Source organism: Nicotiana tabacum, chromosome 7, assembly GCF_000715075.1.
Source record: "Nicotiana tabacum cultivar K326 chromosome 7, ASM71507v2, whole genome shotgun sequence".
Taxonomy (NCBI): Eukaryota; Viridiplantae; Streptophyta; class Magnoliopsida; order Solanales; family Solanaceae; genus Nicotiana; species Nicotiana tabacum.
The window spans coordinates 127,640,963-127,667,791 of record NC_134086.1 but is presented as its reverse complement, the minus strand read 5'-3'; the positions used below and the strand labels follow the sequence as shown (position 1 = coordinate 127,667,791).

The window sequence follows — 26,829 nt, the reverse complement described above, 5'->3', positions numbered from 1 at the left end:
TTTAGTTACTTTGCACCTTGTTGTTATTATACCTCTAATTATATGTTATAACATCTCCATGTTGAAACTTTCTTGATCCAATCTTATCTCATATCTATACACTATTGTATCTCTACCGGTATATATTCTTAGCCTACCTATAAGGTGGGGTTATTGTGAAAAGAGCTACTGAGTAGTAGCTTATTGAGAATTCACGTGTGGATGCAATTTTATTCTAAATCTTTCTTGATTTTAAGGAGATGAAATAGGCATCAAATCCAAATGGGCCCATCTCATATTAAACAATGATTAGAATTGGATTAAAAAGGTAGGATAAAGGAATTTATGTCATAGTCCTAATTACTATTTCAAGTTATGTAGGTAGTCAAGAAGCATGCTCTTCCCTTTATAGATACTATACTTACAAGAATAGCCTCTTTCCACGCTTGAATGAGATTAGCTTCTGATATTGACAACGACTCCTCTTAGGCAATTATTATTAATAGATTCAAGAAAAAACAAAACATATGTATTATATTCCTCTTTATTAAACTAATAAAAAAAGGTGCGAAAGCATATATCTAGCTAACCGTTTCAAGGAAAAAAAACTGTCTTTTTCATAGAATATGCATCAACTAGAAAGATATGAGTACAAGATTTACTATTTCAATTATTAATTGAGCTTCTCGAAGGCATCCTTTTTCACTCAATTTTTAATTTGTTATCAATCTAATTAAGATTTTCGATTGAGGAAGATATGAGTACAAGATTTACTATTTCAATTATTAATTGAGCTTCTCGAAGGCATCCTTTTTCACTCAATTTTTAATTTGTTATCAATCTAATTAAGATTTTCGATTGAGGAAGATATTCCACGAATACTAACAATTAACAAATCTAGGTTAAACATATACATGTCAAATATTTTTCCAATGGGACTGTTACTTATCAATGGGATTTCAGTCCAACAACATCTCACAATAATTTAATTAGTTAAGTTTGTAGTTTTTTTTTCTTTCTATTTGAGTCTTTTAAAGGAATGTTGTGTAATTATTATGCATGTTTATGATACCACAAAAAAAAACACGTTACATGGAACTAATTTGAAAAAAATAAAATAAACATTACTCTGAAATTAATTTGAAACTAATTCGAGATGAAATAAACATAAGGAAATCTTGCATGAAGAAAAAATATCCCTTCAATTTATTAAACTGTGGTGAGGAGCTACGAGTAATTAATTTACGTTGAATTATAACCTTTTTTGGGGGGTAATTCAGTGAATCATAACCTTAAAATGTTTTAATTCGGCTCGTAATTATTTAGTGATCTTTTAAGTTATACTTGCGATGATAAATGGATTAAGTAATTGAAATACCTTCCTGCCAGCCTCTCTCATCAACTACTTTTCCCAAGGTAGTTTGTGAGTAAATGGCTGGAGATTATGAAATTTCATAATTTTACTAATTGCTGCATCAACAAGAATTTTCTTTTAATTTGAGTATATTAAAGATGGTCTTAAGAAAATAGCCCAAATGTAATATAAGAGGTTTCTTTGAACTGACTAGTCACACCTACCCACTTAACCGACCTTACAACTCCTCCTTTAAGCTCTCAGCATCCACATTTTTCCAAAGGGGAAAAAAGGGAGAATATGATGAGAAAATGTAAAACTGATATGGTGGGGCATGAAATTAAAGTGGAAATTTCTATGAATATGACTATATTTTCAACAAGACCTTCAAATCTTTTTAATATTTCGGCTAAGAAAATGATTGAAAGAATGAGAAAGCACTACCACACTTTCTTTGTTGTTACAGCTCTTCAACTTTTTCCAACTACACAAAGGCAATGATGAGACTAACAAGTGGTGAAATAGCTAATTAAAGTGTCGGCGGATCCAGACTTTAAAGTTTATGGGTTTTTATAACGATCTTAAATTAACAATTGAGTTCACAATCAAATATTTATAAATATTTAATGAATTTTTTAGTACATATACACAAGGGCGTAGTTTTGTTGGCCCAAAGGTGGTCAACTGATCACCCTTCGCCGAAAGTTATATTATGTATAAGGTAAAATATTACTTGTTATTGATTAAAAATAGACTTTAAACATCCTTATTAAATTTTCTGGTTTCGCCACTCCAGTAAGGAGGGTACAAAAGCTATCAGGTTCCTGAAGGTTCGTGAGGACCTGCACGTTGCCCTTAGATCCGCTACCACCACTCCTACATACAATTCCAAATGATTATATGAATTTCAAGAACTGAAAGCTCATGATTGTGAAAGTCCATTATTTGACTACTCATGAATCATGATAGGAAAATGTCAAAAGTATCATTGTGATAGAGATCTCTTAACCTCTTGTCAAACTCACCTCAATAGGAATTGAGTTCTTTTTCCTTTGAACACAGAAAAATTAGACGACGTGGCGGATGTGAATTTTGTGCGCGGAGTAATGGTATAATATGGTTAATAAACATATTATATTGACTTCGTATATCACCTTTGAATTATTGAATTATATGTTTGACAAATAACAAATTACTAGTCTTAGTGCATGCGTCTGTAATACCCTATATTTAATAAGGGTGTATTGGTCATTAGCAAAATAATAATAATAATAATAATAATAATAATAACTAAAAAAAAAAAGAGGGAGCAAATTACTAAAACAAAATAATTCAAATAAATAAATAAATAAAATAAGTAAAGCAAAATGGGCCGAAGCCCATTTTGCCAAAACAAAAGAACGGGCAAACCAAAGGTTTGCTGCTACGTTGAAGCAGAAGCTTCAGATTGCCGAGAAAACAAAATTTCAAAAGGGAGAAGAAGAAGAAGAAAAAGGGTGGAACCAAAACTTGAGAAATTTTAACTACGCACTATTTCTTACGGGTAATACTCGAATTTCTCATTTGGATTCTTTTCTTCTGGTAATTTTTTTTTATATCAGTTTATATATTTGATGGATTTCACAAGGTATAAGAAATTTAATACCAATAAGAGTTATTATTGGGCAAATTATGCAATTGGAAGTTGATCAATGCTATTGTAGGATAAATTAACTTGGAAAAAGATGGGTATTGATGTATTTGTACTTAAACTAATCTCATTATATATGATCTTTGTTAGGTGTAAATTAAGTTAGAGTGCAAGGATTGAGTTTTGGTGTTAACTGTATTGCAATGACAATATCGAATTTGGGTTTGAATGTTATGAGTCTAGTATTGAGTACAAAAGATAGGTACCAATTAAGAAGGAATATGATGGACAATAAAGTTATTTTAGTTTCAGTTTATGCACACGATTAAGGAAATTGAACAGTAAAGGGAATAAACCATATAAATACCTTTTTATTTAAAAGATTTTGGACTAATTTAAATTACTCGTAGCATGGGTAAATATAATTCGGCGAATTGATGATAAAATATAACTAGAAGGATTGGATATTCTAAATTAGTGATGAATTTAGCCTAAATGAGGCAATTAACACGAGATCGATGTTGATGTGGTTATAGATTGATTGAAGAAAGTTGTACGGATCGCTCAAGGTGACGAGTTTGGTATTTCACACGAGTACTGTGAGTAGTAACCTTACCTCAATTTGTATTTCTATAACTAGCATGATTTACATATGATTTTAATATGAGCATGTTACCGACTGATTTGAATCTGCATGTGGGACAAGTCCTTTACTCGATATGATATTACTATATTTATTTTAGACGATTACAATTATTCTGAATATTCTCATTGTTACTGAATACGTTTTACTGTTACTTGAGATAAGATTTACTGTTATTGAAACGAAATTACATGATTTGATAAAAACCGAAATGCCCTATATTGTTTTAAAATATTTTCTACGAGTATATACGGATTACAGAGACAAGTATAAATGTGAGTAGACGTTGAAGGATCCCGTAGCTAACGGTGGGTTCGTTAGACCTGGTGCACCTTGTAATTACAGACTACCGTTATAGCCCGCTAGTGGGAAGGTAGAGCTAGCATACCGTTACGACTTCCCTCGAGTAGGGACTACCGTTATATTTGACTTCTTGCGAAGAAGTCCACTGTTATACCGATTACATGATCCGTTCATTGAAACCTCCCAAATGTGAATATTGATATTATACAGTGGTTACCGAGCTTATTACTGAACTGTTAATTGTATTATACTACAAGAAAAACATGATGAGACTGAAAATTATTTATTGTTTCTGAAAGGGCATTTTGATGCTATCTGTTTGAGATACTAGCATGTTTTCTAACTTGTCCCCAATAAAAACGGTTGTGGTTAAGTGTTATTACTCACTGAGCTAGCGACTCATTCCCCGTTAATTTTTTTTACAGAGACAACAGTTGACGCAGGCAAGGATTTCGTTAATTAGAGCGCACAGGTTGATATTTCTTGGTGAGCCTCGCACTTATTCGCGTGGGCGGAGATTTTATTTATTGTTATGGTCTATTCTTTGAATTCGTAGAGTCGCTCCATAGTCATTCTTTTAGTGTCATGGGTATTATTTATTTATTATAGTCTTATGCTGAGTATCGTTCTTTATTATCAAAGTTGGAGATAAATTAACATTTCTGGTTGTTAGTGGGTTGATTAGTAAAGGTGGAGACTCATTTTAGTTGATTGATAAGTTGTTGATTATTTGGTATGATGTTAGGATGTTTGGTTGTTGATTTGAGACAGGAAATTTTTTGGAATAGTCCAAAATAGGGGAAACTCTGCCCGATTTTCTGTAAAATACCGATAAGGCTTACTTGGGAGCACTTGCTCCTAAACACCGGTCACGATCCTAAATTGGGTCGTGATAAAGTTGGTATTAGAGCTTAGGCTTTAAGTCCCGAGTCATGGAACAATATTTAGTAGAGTCTTGTTCATGGGTATGTAGGCGCCCATACTTATGATCTCGAGGCTACTAAACATTTAGGAATATTTTTCCTTCTTTCATTCTTTGATCGTGCGTTGAAATAAATTGAGATTGACTTTGGAATATTTCTTTCGCAGATGGCTAGGACACGCACACCATCATCTGTTGGATGTGGTGCTACCCGAGGTAGCGGTCAAGTTGGGGTTCATCAAACTAGAAGACAGACTGCCCCTCAACCTTAAGTTGGGAACATGGTCAAACCCAAGTTGTTATGCCAGATCAGGTGCAAAAGCAGGGAGTTCAGAACATTCCACCACCAGTGCCAACTGTTGTACATACTATTGCCTTACCTGCAGATGCAGTTGCAAGGTTATTGAATGTGTTAGAGGCATTGGTGCCTACTCAGGTCGGAAGTTCAGCTCCTCAGGCTACTTTACAGATACAAGCACCTACACAGACTCAGCGTTTCGAGAATAAGGAAGTATCCCTACACGAGTTCCTGAAATTGAAATCACCAAAATTAACAAGTTCCAATAATTCAACAAATCCTCAAAGTTTCTTGGATGGGACACTCAAGGCATTACATGCTCTTGGATGTTCTAGTGAGAGAGTCGTGGAGCTCGCAGCATACAAACTAGAGGATATGGCTAACACATGGTATGAAACGGTATTGCTAGGAAGGCCAGGAGGAGCACTACCACTAACATGGGACGAGTTCACTAAGTTGTTCAAGAACCATTTTCTTCCAGACGGTCTGATGCAACAATATGCTAGAGACTTTAAGAGATTGGTTCAGACTCCAGATATGGATGTGTCAACATATAACACTAAGTTCTGTAAGCTGGTTATATATGCTCATCACTTAGTGCCTACCGAAGAAGCTTGAGTTTAGAGGTTTGTTGATGGATTGGTTGGTCATCTATACACTGCAGTAGCCCCACAGATGAAGACTTTATCCTACTCTGATGTAGTCGACCTTGCTAGAAAGATTGAAAATAAGGGACGTGAGGAGCGTGCAACTAGTGATTTACGTAAGAAGGTCAGGACATATGGGGCTTTTAGTGGTGGTTTTAGTGAAAATAGAAGAGCAGGAAATCGGGGACAACAACAACAAGGTTCTCAGACAGGGACACACATGTCTTCACAGTCCACATACAGACCACATTACAGACAAGGTAATTGGGGACCATCATCTTCTGGACATCGTAATTCTGGGCAGATATATGCCACTACTCCAGTCTGCTAGACTTGTGGTAGATCACATTTGGGCCAATGTCGTGTTCTAACTGGAGAGTGCTTTCGGTGTGGCCAGTTGGGACATCACTTGAGTGATTGCCCTCAGCCTCCGAGAAATTTCAACCAAGCTTCTATTCAGTCAACTGCACCGACTCAGACTACTCGTAATACTTCAGGTGCTACAGGTATAGGAAATAGAGGTCGAGGTGCTGGAGACCGTGCTACTGTGAATCAAGGACAAGGCAATGTTGGTAGAGGTTAGGCGAGAGTTTTTGCATTTACTAGACAGGATGCTCAGGCCTCGAATGCAGTGGTTACAGGTATTCTTTCTGTCTATTCATTTGATGCACCTGCGTTGATTGATCCGGGATCTACTCACTCCTATGTATCTTCGTACTTTACTTTGAGATTTAGTAGACAACCCGAGATATTGAATGATCCTTTTCTAGTTGCTACTCCTGTTGGAGAGTCTTTGTTAGCTGAATACGTGTATCGTGCTTGTCAGATTCGGGTTGAGGCTAGCTGACCTTATTGTACTTGATATGATTGACTTTGACATGCTGATGAGAATATATTGGTTATCTTCTTGCTATGCTATAGTCAATTGTCATGCAAAGATAGTTAAGTTTGAGATACCAAATGAACCCAGTTTTATTCTAAGAGGGAGTCAGGTTCTTGCAAAATTGTATCTTTTATGAAGACTCAACGACTTCTGAAGAAAGGTTGATTGGGTCTCTTAGCTATTGTAAATGATACAAAAAAGGAAATAGTTAGTATAGAGAATGTACCAGTACTGAGAGAATTTTCTGATGTATTTCCTAAGGATTTACCAGGATTGCCTCCAATACGAGAAATAGACTTTGGTATTGATTTGCTACCTTACACACATCCCATATCGATACCCCCATATAGAATGGCACCAGCAGACTTGAGGGAGCTAAAGCAACAGTTACAAGATTTGTTAGATAAGGGTTTTATTAAACCTAGTGTATCACCATGGGGTGCACCAGTACTATTCGTAAAGAAGAAAGACGGATCCCTGAGATTGTGCATTGACTACAGGCAGTTGAAAAAGATAACAATATGCAATAAATATCATTTGCCCCGTATAGATGACATGTTTGATCAGTTACAAGGAGCTGCCCACTTTTCAAAGATTTCCGTTCTGGTTATCATCAACTTAGAATCAAAGATGAAGATATTTCTAAGACTGCTTTTAGAACTCGATACGGGTACTATAAGTTCCTTTTGATGCCTTTCGGATGGACAAATACTCCAGCTGCATTCATGGATTTAATGAATAGGGTGTTCAAGCCGTTTCTGGATAGATTTGTAATAGTATTTATTGATGATATCCTGATATATTCTCGTAGCCAAGGAGAACACGAGAATCATCTCAGGACTGTGTTGCAGACATTGCAAGAACATCGGCTTTATGCTAAGTTCTCGAAGTGTGAATTCTGGCTAGACTCGGTATCATTTCTGGGACATGTTGCATCCAAAGATGGAATTATGGTAGATCCTAAGAAGACCAAAGCTGTACAGAAATGGCCCAGACCTATTTCTCATACAGATATTCGCAGCATTTTAGGCTTAGCAGGCTATTACAGGCGTTTTGTGCATGATTTCTCCAGAATAGCAGTGCCACTGACCAAGCTAACACAAAAAAATGCAAAGTTTCAGTGGACGGAGGAATGTGAGCAAAGCTTTCAGAAACTCAAAACGTGTCTGACAACTGCACCAATATTAGCCTTACCATCAGGTTCTGGAGGATTTACAGTATTCTGTGATGCCTCGAGGGTGGGATTAGGATGTGTTCTCATGCAAAATGGTCGTCTTATAGCTTATGCTTCGAGACAATTGAAAAAGCAGGAGCAAAACTATCTTACACATGATTTGGAGATGGCTGCAGTGGTATTTGCTCTAAAATGTTGGAGGCATTATCTATACGGCGAAACTTGTGAGATTTATACCGACCATAAAAGTCTGAAGTATATCTTTCAGCAGAGAGATCTGAATCTTCGACAGCGTCAGTGGATGGAACTACTCAAAGACTATGATTGTTCTATTTTATATCATCCTGGAAAAGCCAATCTGGTGGCTGATACATTGAGCAGAAAATCTATGGGGAGTTTGGCACATAAGAGACTTTTGGCCAAAGATATTCGGAGACTAGAAGATACAGGTATTAGATTTAGTGTGGGATATTCAGAGGCATTGTTCGCTTGTGCTCAGGCTAAGTCTTCATTAGTTGAGCGCATTAAGGTCACCCAATATGAGGATGAACGATTATGCAAATACAAGGATGAGGCCTTAGCTGGTAAAAACAAGGATATGATTGTTGAAAGTGATGGTGTTCTTCGAATGAGTGACAGGTTATGTGTAGCAGACGTAGATGGGTTGAGACATGCTATTCTTAAAGAAGCTCATAACACTAAATACACTATACATCCTGGATCCACAAAAATGTACCATGACCTGAAGCAATTTTATTGGTGGGAAGGTATGAAGAAAGATGTTGCTAACTTTGTTTCTAGTTGTTTGACTTGTCAGTAGGTCAAGGCTGAGCATCAGCGACCCGCAAGACTACTACAACAAATTGAGATTCCAGAGTGGAAATGGGAAAGAATTACTATGGATTTTGTCACCGGGCTACCACGAACCCTTAGAGGTTATGACTCTCTATGGGTGATTGTAGATCGACTGACGAAATCAACACATTTTTTGCCGGTGAAGACTACATATAGTGGAGTCAGGTATGCACAGATATTTATGAACGAAATTATATGACTTCACGGAGTTCCAATATCCATCATCTTTGATAGAGGATTACAGTTCACTTCACGTTTTTGAGAATCATTTCAAGAAGCATTAGGTACACGAGTAGATCTTAGTACTGCATTTCATCCATAGATAGACGGGCAGTCTGAATGTACTATTTAGATCTTGGAGGATATGTTGAGAGCTTGCATTCTTGAGTTTGGAGGTAGTTGGGACACTTATCTACCATTAGTTGAATTTGGTTACAACAATAGCTTCCAGTCCAGTATTCAAATGGCATCGTACAAAGCATTGTATAGTAGAAGATGTCGTTCTCCTATCGGATGGTTTGAGGCTGGTGAGACTAACTTATTGGGACCCGACTTAGTACAAGAAGCAATGGACAAAGTCCAGTTGATTAGACAGAGATTGCTTACAACTCAAAGCAGACAAAAGTCTTATGCTGATAAGAGGAGAAGAGATTTAGTGTTCACAATTAGAGACAAAGTGTTCCTACGAGTCTCTCCTATGAAAGGTGTGATGCGGTTTGGGAAAAGAGGCAAGCTGAGCCCCAGGTTTATAGGACCGTATGAAATACTAGATCGAGTGGGAGCTGTGGCTTATCGTTTGGCACTTCCTCCCGAGTTGTCCTTTATTCATCCAGTGTTTCATGTCTCAATGCTAAGAAAATGTATATCAGACTCATCTCAGGTGCTTGAAGCACTAACTATACCGCTTGATGAGAAGTTGTCTTACGAGGAGGAGCCGACGACAATTGTTGATAGACAAGTAAGAAAGTTACGGTCAAAAGAAATTGTGTTCGTTAAAGTTTTATGGAGAAATCATACCGTTGAAGAGGCTACTTGGGAGGTAGAAAAAGATATATAAGCGAAGTATCCCCATTTGTTTCAGTTTACAGGTACGTACTTGAGTTAAATTCGGAGACCGAATTTCATAAGGTGAGAAGGATGTAATACCCTATATTTAATAAGGGTGTATTGGTCATTAGCAAAAGAATAATAATAATAACTAAAAAAAAGAGGGAGCAAATTACTAAAACAAAATAACTCAAAAAAAAATAAGTAAAGCAAAAAGGGCTGAAGCCCATTTTGCCAAAACAAAAGAAAGGGCAAACGAAAGGTTTGCTGAGCTTCAGATCGCCAAGAAAACAAAATTTCAAAAGGGAGAAGAAGAAGAAGAAAAAGGGTGGAACCAAAACTTGAGAAATTTTAAATACGCACTATTTCTTACGGGTAATACTCGAATTTCTCATCTGGGTTCTTTTCTTCTGGTAATTTTATTTTTATCTCAGTTTATATATTTAATGTGTTTCACAAGGTATAAGAAATTTAATACCAATAAGAGTTATTCTGGGCAAATTATGCAATTGGAAGTTGGTCAATGTTATTGTAGGATAAATTAACTTGGAAAAAGAAGGGTATTGATGTATTTGTACTTAAACTAGTCTCATTATATATGATCTTTGTTAGATGTAAATTAAGTTAGGGTGCAAGGATTGAGTTTTGGTGTTAACTGTATTGCAATGACAATATCAAATTTGGGTTTGAATTTTATGAGTCTAGTATTGAGTACAAAAGATAGGTACCAATTAAGAAGGAATATGATGGACAAAGTTATTTTAGTTTCAATTTATGCACATGATTAAGAAAATTGAACAGTAAAGGGAATAAACCATATATATACCTTTTTATTTAAAATATTTTGGACTAATTTAAATTACTCGTAGCATGGGTAAATATAATTCGGCGAATTGATCATAAAATATAAAACTCGAAGGATTGGGTATTCTAAATTAGTGATGAATTTAGCCTAAATGAGGCAATTAACACGAGATTGATGTGGTTATAGGTTGATTGAAGAAAGTTGTATGGATCGCTCAAGATGACGAGTTTGGTATTTCATACGAGTACTGTGAGTAGTAACCTTACCTCAATTTGTATTTCTACAACTAGCATGATTTATATATGATTTTAATATGAGCATGTTACCGACTGATTTGAATCTGCATGTAGGACAAGTCCTTTACTCGATATGATACTACTATATTTATTTTAGATGATTATAGTTATTCTGGATATTCTCATTGTTACTGAATACGTTTTACTGTTACTTGAGATAAGATTTACTGTTATTGAAACGAAATTACATGATTTGATAAAAACCGAAATGCCCTATATTGTTTTAAAATATTTTCTACGAGTATATATAGATTACAGAGACAAGTATAATTGAGAGTAGACATTGAAGGATCCCGTAGCTAACGACGGGTTCGTTAGACCTGGTGCACCTTGTAATTATAGATTACCGTCATAGCCCTCGCTAGTGGGAAGGTAGAACTAGCATACCGTTGCCGACTTCCCTCGAGTAGGGACTACCGTTATATTTGACTTCTTGCGAAGAAGTCCACTGTTATACCGATTACATGATCCGTTCATTGAAACCTCCCAAATGTGAATATTGATATTATACAGTGGTTACCGAGCTTATTACTGAACTGTTAATTGTATTATACTACAAGAAAAACATGATGAGACTGAAAATTATTTATTGTTTCTGAAAGGGCATTTTGATGTTATCTGTTTGAGATAGTAGCATATTTTCTGACTTGTCCAAGTGTTATTACTCACTGAGCTAGTGACTCATTCCTCGCTAATTTTTTTTACAGAGACAGCAGTTGACGCAGGCGAGAATTTCGTTAATTAGAGCGCACACGTTGATAGTTCTTGGTGAGCCTCGCACTTGTTCGCGTTGGCGGAGATTTTATTTATTGTTATGGTCTATTCTTTGAATTCTTAGAGTCGCTCCATAGTCATTCTTTTAGTGTCATGAGTATTATTTATTTATTATAGTCTTATGCTGAGTATCGTTCTTATTTATCAAAGTTGGAGATAAATTAGCATTTCTGATTGCTAGTGGGTTGATTAGTAATGGTGGAGACTCGTTTTGGTTGATTGATAAGTTGTCGATTATTTGGTATGATATTAGGATATTTGGTTGTTGATTTGAGACAGGAAATTTTTTGGAATAGTCCAAAAATAGGGGGAACTCTGTCCGATTTTCTGTAAAATACCGATAAGGCTTACTTGGGAGCATTTGCTTCTAAGCACCAGTCACGATCCTAAATTGGGTCGTGACAGCGTCTTACGCGTGTTTCCTGTTTCAATGAGTAATATTTTGTAAGAAAATTATATATGTTTTTTAAATTATGTTTGAATTATAAAATAAAGTATAAGCTTTTGAAATAGATAACTATGGATCCTCTATAACTAATACAATAAAAGAAAAAACTTTGTTCACAGAAGTCCTCAAACATTATTCAATCTATTCACCTTTAATTATGTTCCAATTTTATAGTTTTGTCATTTTAATTTCATGAGTTGTCGTGCTTTTTTGTTAGTTTCAATAAGAATGCATAGCCCTTGAAAATTTAAGATTATTTTAGTTTTTTAAAAGCTATTCTCAAGTTCACTCGAGAAGACACAAACAAGGTATAGATTTTTATTATGATTCTTTAAAGATTTATTGAATAATATATTTTAAAAATATGGATGTTCTCAATTTATCTCCATTCAAATGCTTCAATATTATCCATGTACCGAGATTTTAATTGTTAAATAAGAATAAAAAAATAATGATTTATATAACTCTATCGAAACGTGCGTGGGCATTAAAACATAAGTTATAGGACGAACTAATTACTGTAAAAACTTATTGAATTCACTAAGTGTGTGTACATATATTAATTTAGACATTTTTTTATATATAATTTATTTGAAAGTCCTAATATTTGAATTTTCTACATAATTCAAATAAAAAATTAATAAGAACACTTTAATTAATTTTAAGGTCTTAAATATTAGTAAATTATTTACATTACATTTTAAGTCAATATAATATTTATGTTTAAACTACTAAAAATTTAATCGAAAACTCTTACTTTCATGACGATTACGTGGATCTCTCTCTCTCTATATATATATATAAAGTTGGGAATGAAAAAGGTGATGTGGCATACTTCATAGGGTAGGAGTTGTATTTATTTTTATTCTCCTTTTTTGACTTATTCTTTCTTTTTTTCCTTTATATATCTTTTTTTTTAAATCCACATCTCATAACTTACACCTCTTAATTAAGAATTAAGATTGAAGAATGTAACGGTTCAGCATTAAAAAGAAAGGATTCAACCATTGCAATTGTAAAAAATAAAGTATAAGGCAGTTTCAATTATGAAAATAATGACAGTAATTAAAAGCTACAATAATCTTTCTATTTATTCCATTTTTTCAGTGTTTTCTCTTCATCAGGTGCAACACAAAGAACATACTCAACAGAGAAGAATTATCTCGCCTAACAAAGTAAGAGTTCATCTACAATTTCACATGGCTCTTCAGTTGCTTGATATGAATTCTGACTTCTTAATAAGTAAACAAAATTTTGGGGTAGAAGATGAAATCTCTCTTATATTTAGTGAGAAAGTTTTTTATTATATATATTTTCTTCTCGAAAGGGACTCATTGGAAAAGCAAGAAGACCATATTTCACTGCCCTATATCACCAGACCATGGTGCTTACTCATGATACCATGTGTATGTTTTTGTTAGTTATTATTCTTCATCTTTCTATTTTATTAAGATATGTTTATATTGTTTAACTTTTCAGTTTTTAATTGGTTCTATCACTCATTTTTTGAATAATTCTCCGAGAGTATGTCTTATATTTCTTTTTATAGTTTCTTGACTGAATCTATATTAACTCTATTCTAAATATACTAGAAGTGTATAAGCTGTAATATGTTAATACGTTTACATTCATATCAGTATGTGTACTAATATAGTGTGTGTATATATATATATATTCTTATTCTATTTTCTTAATTTATCGATTAAAAAATTCTGAACATATTTTTCAGATTTTTTATTTATTTATGTCTTATTTATAAATTTATAAAATACTAAAAGACTAAAGATTATGCCCCCGCTCCACACACTCTCACGCTCTCGGATTTTGATTTATTAGTTTTGCATATACTAGTTTATGAGATTTGGCTAACAGTCAATTATGCATTGTAGTTGTTCTTTTTCCTGAAATCTTATCTATCATATCATATATGCAGTTTTTAGGGTAATGTTCTTTAGGTTATAGCATCATTTTCAAATTAAAACGCAAAAATCTCTTTTTAATAATATTAACATGAAGTGGATGTAATAATTATTTTTGTAATCTTAAATTTTGATATCTGGGGAGAATTAATTTGAATCTTAATATGTTTCTTTACATATTCTAAATTGACCAAGACCGGCTACTTGACTCATGCTTCATTGAACTCTATTACACATATGGGTACACAAATTCAAATATGAAAACTTCTTTATTGCATTAGGTACAATTTGACTTATTGCTTTTGTATTAGAGGGAAATTCTTCTTTTCATATATTTATACTAGCACGAAGCCTAATTAATTAATAGCTAAGTGACTTTGGATATAAAATGATTTAAAAAAAAAAAGGAATAATTGATATTGTTATATTGGAGAATATGTAAAAGATAAAGTTGATCTTACTATTTCCTTTATCATTCATTGAATGATGTTGAGATATAGAATAGATTTGATGAGACTTACTTTTTTTCTTTAAACATGATACTTACTTTGTTAATTCATAAATTTTATATTTTTGATATAAAAAAAAAAAAGCACAAGAATAAGAGTTACTATTTTAGTAAATATTAAGGATGACTTTGAAATTAACAATTATTGTTGTTTCCTTGATTAGTAAAGATATATATAAAAGAGAGAATAGAGGAGGTGAGTTGGCACCTCTCTTTGGCCAAAGATCCTATTTATCTTTTTTCTTCTTTTTTTGGCTTTTCCTCCTTCATTCTTTTCATATAATTTGTTTAATAATTGAAAATTGATCATTTTCTAATCAATTTATTACATCTCATTATAATTTTTTTCAGTTACAAAAAGCCTCTCATTTATTTGCCTCCTGAAATATTATGTTTCGATAATTCATAAGTGAATATTATGAATTGAGTGGCAGCAACTTAAGAGACACAAGACATGTGAATGACATTATTATTATACAACACAACGAATGCTTAATCTCTGGTATATTAATTTCGTATTTATGTTGTTCACATCAGTTACAAAAAGGCTCTCACCTATTTGGTCTCCCTACTAAAATAAAACGCCTCCTACTTCCCTATGCTTAAATCCACATTGCTTCATCCATCTGTATATAAGATTAGCAGTTGTGTGGTTGTGGCAAAGACTTCGAGGAGAAAGAAGAAATTTTCTCCCTTTTTGAAATAGAATTCTACTGATCTGATTCTCATTCCTGCTTGCTTCTCATTGTTTATGTAACAATCAAAAATATTTTTTGTAATGTCTCGTATTTAGCATCCATGGAATATATTATTAGTCCGAATTTTGAAGGTTCAAATGATGAAATTTGAGCTTGAGGACATTCGTCAAGAACTTTGATCCATGCACCGGACTTGGGTATAAACTTATCTAGCATATTACTTTATTTTTGTCTCACTTGGACTTATTTTATTCGTTTTCTCTATTTTTATTTTTTGATTTATGTAAAATAAGTCTAGCTTGCTATTTTTTGAAGGTGTTACTCATGCATGGTAATGATGAAATCTTTTCATATCGCCTTATGCTCAAATAGCTCAAAAGTCATCCACTTTATTAACCTTGTGTTATTGGAGGTCAGAAACATCATCTTTTTAAAATTACCAGCTAGCAGCTAGAAGCATATTCAATAAGAACTAGGTAAAAATTTATTCGGTATAGGTAAATTCTTGCCCAAGAACTATGTTCCGAGAAATCAAAATTACCGATTATATAGGAGCATATCCAGCAAGAATTATGTACTGTTTTTTTGTTTTTTTCTTCTTTCATTTTCAATTTACTTTATTTTAAAATTATCTAAGGTCTCTAAAATAGAATATGGATGTCAGACTAAAGATCTCTAATAAATACTAGCAGCTATAATGATTGATGTTATTATTATATACATTTACCTCTAAAAACAATCACTAACAAAATATGGAGTATTATTTATAATAATGAGAAAAGAGGCTAGAGGACTTACGTTATATTTTATAGGTGATCGTTCCGCGAGCATTCGATCATTATAAAACTATAAAAAAGTGTCAGCTTTTATTGCATTATGTTTTCGTTAATCTTTTTCATTAGTTTTCTTCCTTATGTTTTTTAAAATTTAGTGACTTATAATTACATGGAATAGCAACAAGAGAAGCATATTCTTATGGTTACTTATAACTTATGTGACACAAATATCAAGATTTTTTATGTGTCTTCCCTTGGTTGGATTGCTTGATTCAAATCTTATTTTCTTTTGGGAAACCGAAACTTGAGAGCCCTCTCAAAAGCTTGATGCAACACTTTGAAAGAACAAGGAAGATGAGAGTGCTCTTTAGCCTTGTATTTAAGTAAAGCCTATATTTATTTCCTCTTTTATAACTTAAATTTGATTGAGGCATTTTCTTTTGGTATGGTACCTTACCATTTTACTAACTTCAAAATCGAAATTCTATGGATATGCTAAAAGGTCCATTTGAAATATTTGTATGGATTAAGCTTAGTATTGGAATAAACTAGATATAAATATAGCATAATTCATATAAAAATCTTATTGTCGAATCTCGACCAATTTGAAATTGTCTTGATTGATTGATGTCACTTCGCAGATTACAGAAAGATGGTAACAAAATATTTTATAGCTGCAGAAGCAATTGATAGTTAAGCTAAGTCCCACGATATCTTGGTAGGATTGGGAAAAGAATTATTTCAGCAAGATGAGAAAATAATTACTAGAATTTAATAATATATTTAAAATATCATGCTTTATTGCATTTGTTTCTGCTAATTAATTTCATATGTATTTTTTCCTTATATTTTTAAAAAAATTCGTTTGTGGCATACATTATAATTTATATTTTATTTTTGATTTATGAAAAAGTTATTTCTTCTATCTCAAATAAAATTACAAAAGAAATTTAGCTCAACTTTTGAATGATTGACCACGTTTATTGTATAAGTTTAGGCTTGTACTATTTAATATGATTATATAAGGCATCAAATAATCATTTTGGGTGCTTAATTCAACATGGATTAAATATTTTGTTTGACTAAAATAAGAATATTTAAAATGCATGTTTAATTATTTCGCGTTAAAACAATTTTACTTTAGACGTTATTGTATTAAATACTTTCAATTTAATAAGTGATTTTATGTTCCCATATTTTAAGTTTTTGAGTGACAATCAATTGAAGTCACCATATAAGAACGTTCTCATCAGAAAGGATTCATGTTCAATTTTTCAATTAGTATGACTTATATAAGGTAAAATATTTATTGATTTAAATTCCTAAATATTAGAATTTTTTACCTAGTTTACCAAGGAAAGGTTTAATATGCAAAAAGTTTAATTGATATCAAATCCTAAATATTAGGAAAGTAACTTAAATTACAATTTTGTTCACTGTAAAAACTGTTTTTAAAGGGTAAAAAAAGGCGAATAACATTTCGCTAAGGACTTTCGTGCTTTTAATATAGTAATAACTAGTTTTAGGGTACGCGCTTTGCGCATGTACCTCATATTAATGAGTTCATAAATTTTAAAAATTATATAAATAATGTGTGTGAGTTATAAAATAAAAAATAAAATAAAAAAGTGTATGTATTGGGAAAAATTGCATTTATATATGTAAGTGACATGTTGAGACACGTGGACTAGTCAAATAGTCAAAGAATTATAATTAGTCAAGAGGCACGGGCAGCAATAGAAACGAGCAAAGGCAAAGGAAGAGGCACGGGAGGACATTTGAAGGATTCAGCGCCCGTACCTATTTAAGTCATTTATCAAAAGGAATGGATCTGACCATAATAAAGAGCGCAGATACGAAATTCGACAGGCATTAAATACTGGATATGTTAGAGAATTTGTATTGATTACAATGATTGTGTAACGTAGCATTCAATGTCTTTAATTATTCATAATAGCCTCATTATGATTTGGAGGAAATGCATATCTTCAAGATACCTATAAAAGGGAGGTATCTGGTCACTTGTAAACACAAGACACAATTGGAATATACTTTGATTCACTTGTTTTTCTCCTGATTATACTCTGGTTACTCCAAATTACTTTCTTCTACATATTCTTTGATTATCAGTAACCTGCGTTCTTCTAAATTCTAGCTTTGACTGAAATTCTATTTTTTGGTTAAACAAATTGGTTCCGTTACCGGGAATCTGATAATCTATTTTCTTTTTACTTGACCTTCCTTGTTACATCAATTATGTCGAATAACAATGACAACACCCTAGGAAACCAAGAGAACTAATAAAGTCAGGGAGGCCCACAGAATATTAACATTCAAGTTCCTACTCCGCAGGACTCTCCACGGCAATCTCGTGAGGGTACTCCTGATGGATCTCAAATAAACGAGTATGCTCAATTCGAAAATGCCGAAACTGTTGATGAAGCTTTGCAGAAATTAATTACTACTCAGATCAACAAAGCTGTTGAGGCGCTTGTTAACCAGTTACTTGTTGCAACACCCACACCTTCTCCAAATAATAACACTATAGAAAACCCTCGTTCCGGGCTTGTTAACTCAGGCAGCGGTGGAACTCCCAGTAAACCGCAGGAGAGAGAACCAGGTAATGTAATTAATTCTGATTTACAAAATTTAGTACTAACCTTGCAGAAACAGCTCAAGGAGCAAAGTGAACGCATAGAGTAGATACCCGGGGTGCCGCCCATAATCAAAGGGGTAGACATGGACAGATATTCGCAACAGCCCTGGAAGCCAAGTGTTGCCCCACTCCCAATTCCAAAAAAGTTCAAAATGCCTGATATTCCAAAGTATGATGGAACAACAGATCCACGAGACCACGTGACTGCATTCACAACGGGCGTAAAAGGCAATGATTTGACTAAGCAGGAGATCGAATCGGTATTAGTCAAGAAATTTGGTAAAACACTCACCAAAGGAGCACTAACATGGTATTCCCTTTACCTGAAAATTCTATAAACTCTTTTGCTGAGCTTGCAGAATCTTTCATCAAAGCACACTCGGGAGCCCAAAAAGTGGAAAAAAGAATGGAGGATATTTTCAAAATCAAGCAAGGAGATTCAGAATTGCTTAAAGAATTCGTGGACAGATTTCAACGCGAAAGAATGACATTGTTGTGTGTACCTGATAACTGGGCAGCTATAGCTTTCACAAGCAATTTGAACGAAAAAAGTTCGGAAGCTACGAGGAGACTCAAGGAAAGCCTTCGAGAATTCCCAGCTACAATGTGGAATGATGTTTATAACAGGTATAACATGAAGTTGAGGATTGAGGAATATATTGTTCCCCGATCTGCGGGTAAAAACAGGTACGAGCCCTATATGGGACCTGCGGGGAAAGAATCGCGGTCAAAACAGGATAATCAAAGGCACGATCACAGATCAAGAAATAGTGAATGAGGTTCTTCATCAAGATTTAGGAACTAACGAAACAACTATGAGTCACGGGATGATGATAGAAATTTAAAAGCGAGATTCAGAGGTTACAACGTCAACGTTAGCACCTCCGAGCTCGTAGCTGTTTTGAAAAGCATGGGAGATAAGGTTCGATGGCCAAAGGAAATGAGATCGAATCCAAACAGGTGCAACCCTGACCATTGGTGTGAGTTCCATAATGATCACGGGCATAAAACAGCAGATTGCAGATTTTTACAAAGTGAAGTTGATCATTTATTAAAACAAGGATATCTTACTGAGTTGTTCAGCGAGAAAGGCAAGCAAGCTTACATGAAGAACAGGCAGGAGCCTCCAAAACCACCTTCTCCCAAAAGAACTGTTAACGTTATAAGTGGGGGTGAAGACATCAATAGTGTGCCATATACTGCAGCTAACAAAACTTCCAAAGTAACTATTACCCAAAGGAAACAGGTGCGGCATGTTTTAGAAGAAGGCAATATTATATTCAATGATGCAGATACAGATGGCATATTAATCCCTCATAATGATGCACTGGTAATATCTTTAATTGTGCATGATACTAATGTGAAACGAGTTTTGATTGATCCAGGTAGTTCCTTGAACATTATTTTGCTAAGAGTGCTACGTGAGATGCAAGCTGAAGATAGAGTAATACCAAAGGTGCATACTCTATCTGGATTTGATAATTCCAGTGTCGTCACGAAAGGAGAGGTAACACTCACCATTTTTGCTGAAGGGGTCGTCAAAGATACAAAGTTCCAGGTAGTAGACATGGAGATGGCTTACAACATGATTTTGGGGAGACCATGGATCCATGAAATGGATGTTTTTCCTTCAACCTTGCATCAAGTTATCAAATTTCCATCGCCATGGGGAATCTGTCAAATTCGTGGAGATCAACATACATCCAGGGCTATTAACTCCATTGTAGATACAAGCACGAGAAGTGGAGGTAAATAGCAATCACAGAAGGCAGTTGAGGACATAACAACACAAACCTCAACTGAACAAGGGTGAACAGATGTAGACTCAAGGCCTGATATCGTTCAAGAACTAGAAGAGAATGAAGATATCAAAACAACGATAGAGGAATTAGAACCTGTCGTGTTATTCTCTCAATGGCCTGATAAAAAAGTCTATGTTGGAGCTAATCTTGACCAAGGAATGAAATGTAAGTTAATTGAATTTTTGAAAACTAACATGGACTGTTTTGCTTAGTCCCACTCCGACATGACAGGAATACCACCGGAGGTGATGACTCATAAACTAAATGAAGATCCGTCATATCCTCCTGTGAAGCAAATGAAAAGAAAGCAGGAAACTTTCAAGAATCAGGTGATTCAAGAAGAAGTCCAAAAATTGCTAAAAATTGGTTCCATTCGAGAGGTAAAATATCCTAACTGGTTAGCCAATACTGTTGTGGTTCCAAAGAAAAATGGTAAGTGGCGGGTTTGTGTAGATTATATAGATCTTAACAAAACCTGCCCTAAAGATTCTTTTCCACTATCACACATAGATCAATTGATTGATGCAACTTCAGGTCACGAATTGTTAAGTTTTTTAGATGCATATTCAGGTTATAATCAGATTAAAATGGATCCAGGAGATGAAGAAAAAACATCATTCATAACAGATAGGGGAACTTACTGTTATAAAGTAATGCCCTTTGGTCTAAAGAATGCAGGTACAACGTATCAGAGGTTAGGTAAGTTTCTATACTAGGTTAGGCAAGTTTTCTATACTAGATTTTACTGTTATAAAGTAATGCCCTTTGGTCTAAAAATCTAGTAATGCATCAGGCAAGTTTTTGGGTTTTCTTGTTTCTAACCGTGGAATTGAAGTAAATCCTGCACAGATTAAAGCCATTGAGTAAATCCTTGACATACTTTCAAACAAGAAAGAAGTTCAAAGATTAACAGGGAGAATTGTGGCCTTGGGAAGATTCATCTCTAAATCATCAGAGAAGTGTTTTAAATTCTTCTCGGCCCTTAAGAAGCAGGACCATTTTGAATGGAATGAGGAATGTCAACAAGCACTCAGGAATTTGAAAACGTACTTATCAAATCCACCTTTGTTGGCAAAACCAAAGGCTGGGGAAAAGCTACTCCTCTACCTTGCTGTTTCGGAGGTGGCGGTAAGTGTTGTTTTGGTCCGAGAAGAGCAAGGTAAACAATCACCTATCTATTACGTAAGTAAATCTTTGTTAGATGCAGAGGCGAGGTATCCTTAGTTAGAAAAACTTGCACTTGCGTTAATCATGGCATCTAGAAAGTTATGACTTTACTTTCAGTGTCATCCTATCGTTGTGGTAACTACCTACCCTTTAAGTAACATATTACATAAGCATGAGTTATCAGGTAGGTTAGCTAAGTGGGCAATAGAGTTAAGTGAATACGAAATTGCATACCAACCTAGAACTGCTATAAAATCACAAGTATTAGTTGATTTCGTGGCTGATTTTAGTCAGGGAATACAGTTAGAAGCAGAAAAAGAATTATAGGTGTTCAATGGAGCTAACCCAGGAACTTGGACTTTATTTACTGATGGCTCATCTAATGTGAGAGGAGTAGGTTTGGGGGTAGTATTGGTACCACCTACGGGTGAAACCATTCGACAAGCTATTAAATGTCATTCCATAACTAACAATGAGGCAGAATATGAGGCTATGATTGCAGGTTTAGAGCTGGCACGAAAACTTGGCATAAATCAGATTATAATAAAGAGTGATTCACAACTCGTAGTTAATCAAATGTTGGGGACTTATACATCTAGGGAAGCAAGGATGCAGCAGTACTTGGAAAAGGTACGGGAATTGATCAAACAATTTCAAGATTGGAAAGTTAGACAAATACCCAGGGATGAAAATCTTGAAGCAAACGCCATAGCTAATCTCGCATCTGCGGCTGACGTGGCAAACGATGCAAATGCCTCAGTGATACATTTATTTCATTTAGTTCTTGATCCCGATGCAAATGAGGTAAATTTTAATAACTTAACATGGGATTGGAGGAACGAAATTGTTGCTTTTTTGCAGTATGGAACCGTCCCTGATGACAAGAAAAAGTCTTATGCGCTTCGAAGGCAGGCCGTTCGGTACTGCTTAAAACAAGGCAATCTATATCGTAAAATGTTCGGTGGTCCCTTAGTAAGATGTCTGGGACCTTCGCAAACAGAGTATGTAATGAGAGAAATATACGAGGGTCATTGCGGGAATCACGCAGGTGGAAGATCACTAGTAAGAACCTTAATTAGGGCAGGTTATAACTGGCCTAAAATGGAAGAGGAGGCAGAAAGTTTCGTGGCCAAATGTGATAAATGCCAGAGGTACGGTAACAATATGCATAGACCTGCAGAATTATTACATCCGGTCATTGCACCATGGCCATTCATGAAAAGGGGAATGGATATCGTAGGTCCATTACCGCAAGCAAAAGGACAGGTAAATTTTTTGCTTTTTCTCACTGATTATTTTACTAAATGGGTAAAGGCAGGTGCATTCAAACAAGTGCGAGAAAAGGAAGTCAGAGACTTTATTTGGCGGAATATCGTATGTCGATTTGGCTTACCAAATGAGATCGTATGTGATAATGGTCCTCAATTTATTGGAGCTCAGATCACGAAATTTTTTCAAAGCTGGCAAATTAAAAGGATTACGTCAACACCCTATCATCCGGTGGGTAATGGACAGGCAGAATCAACGAACAAGGTCATTATCAACAATTTAAAGAAACGACTAGAGGAATCAAAAGGAAACTGGCCTGAAGTGTTACCTGGAGTTTTATGGGCATATCGCACAACTGCAAAAACAAGTACAGTAAATTTACTCGAGGGGCGGAGAGAAGCTGCTTTAATAAGAATGGCAGCACAAAAGCAAGTCATAGAACGATACTACAATAGAAAAGCACGCCGCAGGTTCTTCAAAATTGGGGACTTCGTGCTTAAAAAGGTTTTTCAGTCTACAAAGGTAGCTAACATAGGGAAATTAAGTCCAACATGGGAATGACCCTACAGAGTGTGTGATGTTGCAGTAAATGGAGCATATGAACAGGAAATAATGAATGGCAAGATACTACCTTCGCATTGGAATGCTGTTCATTTAAAGAGATACTATTTCTAAGGAAAACTCATGGCAGGTATAACCATTTTAAATTTCATTTTTGAATTGTTAAAATTTTACTAACGATTTTAGATGATTGGCAAAACGCTAACCCGTACTAAATGATGAGTCACGACCTGTAAGGCACATGGAGTAACCTAAAATTCCTAGCCTAGGGTTACAATTATTCTGATAGAAATGTAAACGGGTTATGCAGTCTTCATCTATAATCGTCCCTCAGAGTCCCGTATGTTTTTCCTTTTCAGGAAAAGGACCAAATGAGAGAAACTATCAAGTGCTCGAGGCTTCATACTTCAACACTCAAACACTTGGGGGACTACATAATATACACGGACATATGTATAAAGAAGGCAAAGTAGATTAAGGAAAAATCAAGCCTGAAAGAGTCAAGTACAGAGTAAAAATCATAAAGCCACGAGCTAAGGCCAAAGAAAAACCTCACTATAGTTAGGGTAAAGGCTATATACTAAAACGAGTTATAAGGAAAAACCCCGTGTCTATTATTCTTCTTTTGAATCTGTTACAAGAAAAACAGTTACGAGAAAGTTATAGATGTAATTCAAATACATGTAAAGTTTTATTCGGAACTAGACAAGGTTCAAAAATAAAAACTTGTCAAAGTTATTTCAGAGAAACATGTGTATTCCTATTTCTTTTATCGTATGATAATACCATTATGAAGTTGAGACGTCTTCTTCATTAAGTATTGAAATATAAAAGGGCCCTCTTTTATAAAACTCATGTTTAAATTAATCATGAGGTTAACAGAAGCATTTTTCGGAAAACAAAAATTCAAATTATTTTGTAAGTCTCTAAAAATAAAGGCGAGAATAAAGCAAGCAGAAGTTTAAGATAAAAAACTTCTTAATATGTAAAAAAAAATCTAAGACTAAGTTCGAACTTAGTCATAAAACTACGAAATTATTTAGATTGACCCATTAAAAGACTTGGGGACTGACGTTTCTAAAATCAACCCTCAAATGAAGTTAAGGGTTTGATTACAATCTTCCAAAATCAAAACAAAAATAAAATCATTTGAATGATTAAAACTAGTCACTGAAAAGTTTGTGGTATTGAGGCAGGAACGTCAATAGCAGCAAGCTCAATTTGGGCAGTGCATCAGCAGGCGCGGTTTCAACTCGGCTTGCAGCAACGGGCTCGATCGGGTTTGAAATAGTCATGATACCCGTATCAGCTTCAACATTCATGAGAGCTTCAGCCACAGGAACTTCATCCATGGGAGAAGGAAAGTCTTGAGTTTGTTGAGACTTTTCAATTGTTTCGTTGATTTTAGCTAACTCCAACTCCAGGTTGAAGTTTTCTTGGCCAGCTTCAAGTAGGGTATCACGACGGGAATTCAAAAAAGCCCAACTTGCCTCAACAACAGATTTTTCTTCAAGGATCTCATAATCTTTTTCCCAAGCAGCGATCTCATTTTTTAGCTCTTCCTTTTCAGCCAAGGCGGAGCTGTGGGAAGCTTGAAGAGAGGCGAGGGAGCATTCTAAAGCACGCACCTTATCAGTAGAGATTCTGAGGTCTTCTTGTGCTTGAGTCAAATTTTGCACAAGCTCCCTAGCGTAAACTTCCTTTTGGTTTAAAAGAGCCTTTAATTCTTTGATCTCTTCACTAGCTTTAGATAGCTGCTCTGAGAAGGAGGACTCGAGACGCTCTTTGTCTTTTCTACTTGGTGTGAAGAAGCTTTTATAACCGCCAATTATGAAGTTAAAGCCCGTACTCGCTGCTCTAAGGTATTCTTGCTCTCTTGTAAGTTCTCTATATCAAGCTGAGCACTCTCAAATTGCCCCTTCCAATTGAGAGTCGCGTGCTATCTTCTCCAAAGGGGCAATTCTTTTCATCAATTCTGTGCCGATAAGATTGGCCTAAAAAAAAGAAGAAATAGGAATCCCAAAGATGAAAAATTTTGCAAAGTAAAAGAAGAAAAATACCTTCAGAGTGGCATGCACGATATCATTCATTAAAGTTAGGGAACTGTGGCTCTCCAACTTTGCTTTTTCAATTGGGCCAATAAGAGGCTCCAGCCATACATCCGCCTGACCTGACTTTCTCAAAAGGCTGCTCTCAGCAGGAATTTCAATAATTACCCACCTCATAGCGACACTTCTACTTGAAGAGACCGTTTCAGTATGATGAACTATAGGAGGGGGAATAGTCAAAGGAGGAGCCGGAGAAGAGGTAAGAGCAGTAGAAGAAGGAACGGAAATAGCTGGGGTTAGTAAAGAAGGAATCACAAGCACGGGTAATGAAAAAGACGATAAAGGTACTTCGTCCAAAACAGGCCCGACATCTTCACGACCAAATCCACTGATGAAAAGTTGGTCAATAGACTCACGAGTATCTTGGGGAGTGACGTCATCATCAGGAATTATTATTGGGGTTTCAACAGGTTCGGTAAGAGAAACCGAAACTTTAGCTTCGTCATCGGAAACGATGCGTCTCCTAACTCATGGCCTCGTTACCAAGGAACTCTCATTTTCCTCTTCTTCAGAATTTTCCTCTTCAGCAGCCTTCCTTTTCGCAGAAGAGGAACCCAAGACTATTTCTCGGGCTATCTCTAAAGAGATACGGGTTCCCCAAGGAGTACGAGTTCCCAAAGAGACACGAGAGGCTGCAACTGCTTCAGTAGTAACCCCTCGAATAGCAAATCCTGACAAAAAGAAGGATAAAAGATAAAACAATAAAGGAGAATATAGGCACGAAAAGAACAAAATGTAAAACTCTTACCATGAGTCTTTACCTTCCAACCAAAGCGGTTAGAAAGTGTTTTCCAAGATCTACCATCCATTGGCGCGATCTTCAGCAATTTATCTACCCAACCATGAAAATTGGGAACATCCCCCACCACTCCCATGGTTGCTAAAAAGGGGGGGGGGTAAAATTAGAAAAGCTGATAAACTTGAAAGAAGAAGGTACGAGAGGGATAAAAAACCTACGTGCAAAATTCCACTTCTCAGGGAAGGGAACATTATCTTCACCCACTAAACCAACAGTGGGGGCAGCAACAAATCAGGCATACCAGCCACGATCCTTGTCATCTTCAGGGCTCACCAAAACCCTCTTACTCCTGACTACTAGTGTAAAAACACCATTACGAAAAAGCCTAGGTGAGTAAAGATGAATCAAGTGAGGGAAAGTAAAAGGAGCTTCAGCTTTAGTGGATAAATGCCTTAAACAGGCAACAACCCTCCATATTATTGGGCCAATTTGACCCAAGCAGACATTGAAGAAACGGCAAAATTCGAGAATGATTGGGTCGACTGCTGGTCTAAACCCTAAAGTAAAA

At 35.2% G+C, this 26,829-nt stretch overlaps 1 protein-coding gene across 1 annotated transcript; it reads left to right on the top strand.

Moving 5' to 3' along the window:
* Positions 1-5,132: 5,132 nt before the first annotated feature.
* On the top strand, positions 5,133-19,253 carry LOC142162283 (uncharacterized). Its single transcript, XM_075218617.1, has 12 exons — positions 5,133-5,697; positions 5,794-6,098; positions 6,174-6,344; positions 6,577-6,768; positions 6,861-7,057; positions 7,471-7,876; positions 8,102-8,600; positions 8,796-8,853; positions 9,133-9,392; positions 9,558-9,646; positions 18,312-18,579; positions 19,243-19,253. Exons 1-12 carry the CDS (start codon positions 5,133-5,135, stop codon positions 19,251-19,253), a joined length of 3,021 nt encoding a protein of 1,006 aa, XP_075074718.1.
* Positions 19,254-26,829: the final 7,576 nt, after the last annotated feature.